Below are 4192 nucleotides of genomic sequence, written 5' to 3'. Positions count from 1 at the left end.
GGTGCGAGGAGCCCTTGAGTCCAGAGGGTCGTGGCTGCAGTGAGCTATGATCACACCACTGCAGTCCAGCCTGAGCAACAAGAGAGAGACCATGTCTCAAAAAGAAAAGAGAAGAGGCCAGGTGCAGTGGCTCATGCCTATAATCCCAGCACTTTGGGAGGCCGAGGCGAGTGGATCACCTGAGGTCAGGAGTTCAAGACCAGCCTGGCCAATATGGCAAAAACCTGTCTTTACTAAAAATACAAAAATTAGCTGGGCGCAGTGGCACGTGCCTATAATCTCAGCTACTTGGGACGGTGAGGCAGGAGAATAGCTTGAATCTGGGAAGTGGAGGTTGCAGTGAGCTGAGATCGTGCCACGGTACTCCAGCTAGGGCAACAGAGTGAGATTCCATCTCAAAAATAAAAAAAAAAAAGAAAGAAAAGAAAACAGCTATGCAAGTTCCTTAGTATATAGCAAAATAGTATTATTTTTTCATTTTCTTTAAGATAAAAATTCATTGTAGTATAATTTATATACCAAAAAACACCCATTTTAAGAGAATACACTTGGTATCTACTCTGAGGTGACCTCGACTGAGGGGCTGAGTGGGACTAATTATCATCTACAGGATCCGGGAACAAGTGCTCACCTCCTGCAGTCTTCACAGGTGAGGGAGGCTCCAGCTCCCCACCAAGGCCCCACCTGCTTGGCAGTAAGAACATCCCTTACCCCTCTCACCAAGGCCATACACACTTGCACCTACACAGGGCCTCATGTGGCCAAGGCCCTGGTGTCAGGCCCTTGATGGCTAGGATTTGTTGACATAAAGGCAAGGCACCACAGAAACTGGAGAAGCTGGCGTCTGAGTTCCATAACTATCAGTCAGGAAGTGTGGACTCTGAGGCGCAGTTTACTACAGCCTGCTGTGCAGCCTGTGCGCTCCCAAACCTCTCTAGGTCTGTTTCCGCACTGGACTCAAAGGGAAAAGGAAAGTACCTTTCCAGGATGGAAACTGAACAAGACAACCCACAGGAGGCCCCAGTGTGGAAACTTACTTTATTCCAGCCATGACTGTCCTAGTTGTCACCCTGCATACCTGCCATCCGGGACTATTTCCTGGCTGGCACATTTATACCCACTTTGGCTTTGAAAGGCACATCAACCAAGAATAGACAGCTGGGACTAAGGCATATTTAAACAAAGGCTCCAAAGGACCCCATTCGCTGGAGTCTAGCATCCAGCCTCTCTCTCAGCAGAAGTAGGATCGTGGTCCCTCGTTGTGTTTTCCGAACAGGGCCCAGAATAGCCAAGGTATGCCATCACTGCAGCATTCAACTCTCCCTGGTCACCGTGGAGTCACCAGTCCAGCCCAAAATACTACTACAGAGGAGAACCTCTCGCTAGGTTGCGCTATCTTCCACGTCCAAAAACAGTCCCATGTAACTTTAGCTGCTCCAAAATCAGATCACAGAACAGCAGGAGACATTCCTTTGGCAAAAAAGGACACGCTTCTGTCCTGTATCTTATACTGGTAAGTGAGGCTCTGATCCCGCTGAGATGTAGACTGCGATGGTCTCCTCCACAGGATCCTCAGCTACAGAGACAGAGAGGAATGAAAGAGGGACAGCCACCTTGGGAACCTGCTCTACTGGGAACCCCACCCTGCCTTCTCTGTGATCTTCAGCTGAGGCCTCTATGAGATCACAGTCAGACATGCCACCTGGTAATGGGGCCAACTTGTAAAATAAAGCCTATCACCAGCTAACTACAATAAAGAGTTCCCGTCCATTACAAAAGTCATATTTGCTCAATACAGAAAATGTGAAAGAGAAGAAAAAGGAGAAGGAAGGAAAAAGTCTTTCGTAGAAAGACCCTTATTTTTACGTTATTTTATTTTTTTTGAAGCAGAGTCTCACTCCGTTGCCCAGGCCGGAGTGCAGTGACACAATCTTGGCTCACTGCAACATCCACCTCCAGAGTTCAAGTGAATCTCCTGCCTCAGCCTCCCAAGTAGCTGGATTACAGACGTGTGCCACCAGGCCCCGCTAATTTTCGTATTTTTAGTAGAGACGGGGTTTCACTATATTGCCTAGGCTGGTCTGGAACTCTGACCTCAGGTGATCTGCCCAAAGTGCTGGGATTACAGGCGTGAACTACCGCACCTGGCTGTTCTTTTTTTTTCTTTTTTTTTGAGATGGAGTTTTGCTCTTGTTGCCCAGGCTGGAGTGTAATGTCGCGATGTTAGTTAGGCTGGTGGTGAACTTCTGACCTCCAGTGATCTACCACCTCTGCCACCCAAAGTGCTGGAATTACATGCATGTGCCACCGCGCCCAGCCCCTTAGTTCTTTTTTCTAAGCATGGTTTTGTACTTGTGGGCTAATTTTGAAAATCACATTAGAGGCCAGGCACGGTGGTTTACGCCTGTAAAGCACTTTGGGAGGCTGAGGTGGGCAGATCACGAGGTCAGGAGTTCGAGACCAGCCTGACCAACATGGTGAAACCCTGTCTCTACTAANCCCAGCTGTGAAGGGCTGTTACCAAATTTAACAGATAATGAAGAGTCACTATATTCTGCACATATCTTCATCAGCTTAAATATGTTCATTTAAAATATAAAAACATGGGCCAGGCATGGTACCACACGCCTATAATCCCAACTACCCAGGAGGCTGAGGCAGAAGAATCACTTGAACCTGGGAGGCGGAGGCTGCAGTGAGCTGAGATCGTGCTACTGTACTCCAGTCACCTGGGAGACAGAGCAAGACTCCATATCAAAAAAAGAAAAAAAATCACATTAGAATTTGTACATTCAATGCAGAGGCCCAGAAGACTAGATACCTGTTTTTGTTTGTTTGTTTGAGATGAAGTCTTGCTCTGTCACCAGAGCTGGAGTGCAATGGTGCAATCTCGGCTCACTGCAACCTCTGCCTCCCAGGTTCAAGCGATTCTCGTGCCTCAGCCTCCCAAGTAGCTGGGACTACTTTTGTATTTTTATTAGAGATGGGGTTTCACCATGTTGGCCAGACTGGTCTCCAACTCCTGACCTCAAGTGATCTGCCTGCCTCGGCCTCCCAAAGTGCTGGGAGTACAGGCATGAGCCACTGCACCCAGCCCCTGGTCATTATTTTAAAAGGAACAGTGTTGACCTGAATGGACAATGCCTGCTGCAGTGCTGCAGAGAATTTTGCTGTTATTTGATGGCATGCCCCTGCATTCCACTCTAGACAACTGTCTCCTCTTTAAGAGTGCTCCACTTTGGTCACAAATGGGACTCCCATGGAAAATGTGTGCTGGTCCCTGAGGCTAAGCACCATTTTGAGCAGATCTCTGACCTGAAGTCTCACAATTTCCAATGTTTCCCTTCCACCTAACGTTCAGTCCCAACCAGACAGTCCCTCAGGCCCTATTCTCCCTTATGCAGTCGTGAATCATAGGTACATGGGCAAGCAGCCCATTGCCCAGTGGGTCCCTGCGTACCTGCCCATGCACATCCCTGCAGAAGCCAGTGGCCAGGCCCTCAGCCCGCAGGATCAGGTGGCTCTGATGACTGAGGCCATTCAGCAGGATGTCATTCTCCTCATCCTCCACATCTCCACTGTCGTGCACAAGGACCACCACATTTCCCTGCAGCAGATACAAGATGGAAACCTGGTCCTTATTGGAAGGGACACCCAGAGTCAGAGAGCACCAGCCTCTCATTGCCTCCACTCCCCTGAACATCCTCACAGGTCACCCTCCCTGCTGCTGCTACAGCCAGCCCCTACCTGGGCTCCCAGACCCTAATTCCAGTCATCTACTGGACAAATTTCACCATCAGAGCCAACCTTTATTTTCAGCTCACTTCATCTAAACCAAGCTGACCCTGCAGTCTTCAAAATGAGCTCCTCTCCTGAATTCCTGAATGTTACTAAAGTGTCACCATCCTGCTAGGCACCTATTCATTCAGTCGACAGTTCCTGAATACTCAGTGTACAAGATCCCACAGTAGGAATAACAAGTGAGAGATATGGGCCCCGGAGACAGACAGATGCTCACAATACAGGATGATAGGGCCAAGGCGGAGGGAAGCATAAGGTATACAGGGAGCACAAAGACAAGGCCGGGCGCGGTGGCTCACAGCTGTCATCTCAGCACTTTGGAAGGCCAAGGGATCACCTGAGGTCAGGAGTTGGAGACCAGCCTGGCCAACATGGTAAAACCCTGTCTCTA

At 49.0% G+C, this 4192-nt stretch overlaps 1 protein-coding gene across 3 annotated transcripts in view; it reads right to left on the bottom strand.

The window, feature by feature from the left end:
- Positions 1–1020: 1020 nt before the first annotated feature.
- ELP6 (elongator acetyltransferase complex subunit 6) overlaps positions 1021–4192 on the bottom strand; it is an 18111-nt gene continuing 14939 nt past the window's right edge. For all 3 annotated transcript variants that reach the window (XM_017518944.2, XM_037729658.1, XM_037729670.1), the window contains 2 exons: positions 3461–3607; positions 1021–1576 (listed from right to left, as the gene is read on the bottom strand). In XM_017518944.2, the coding sequence (XP_017374433.1) occupies positions 1448–1576; positions 3461–3607 (276 nt within the window). In that variant the 3' untranslated portion in view covers positions 1021–1447. The remainder of the gene's footprint in view (positions 1577–3460; positions 3608–4192) is intronic.

This window comes from Cebus imitator, unplaced genomic scaffold (genome assembly GCF_001604975.1).
Source record: "Cebus imitator isolate Cc_AM_T3 unplaced genomic scaffold, Cebus_imitator-1.0 Scaffold0, whole genome shotgun sequence".
Taxonomy (NCBI): Eukaryota; Metazoa; Chordata; class Mammalia; order Primates; family Cebidae; genus Cebus; species Cebus imitator.
The sequence above is the reverse complement of the archived record's forward strand: the minus strand, read 5'-3'. Positions and strand labels throughout refer to the sequence as shown.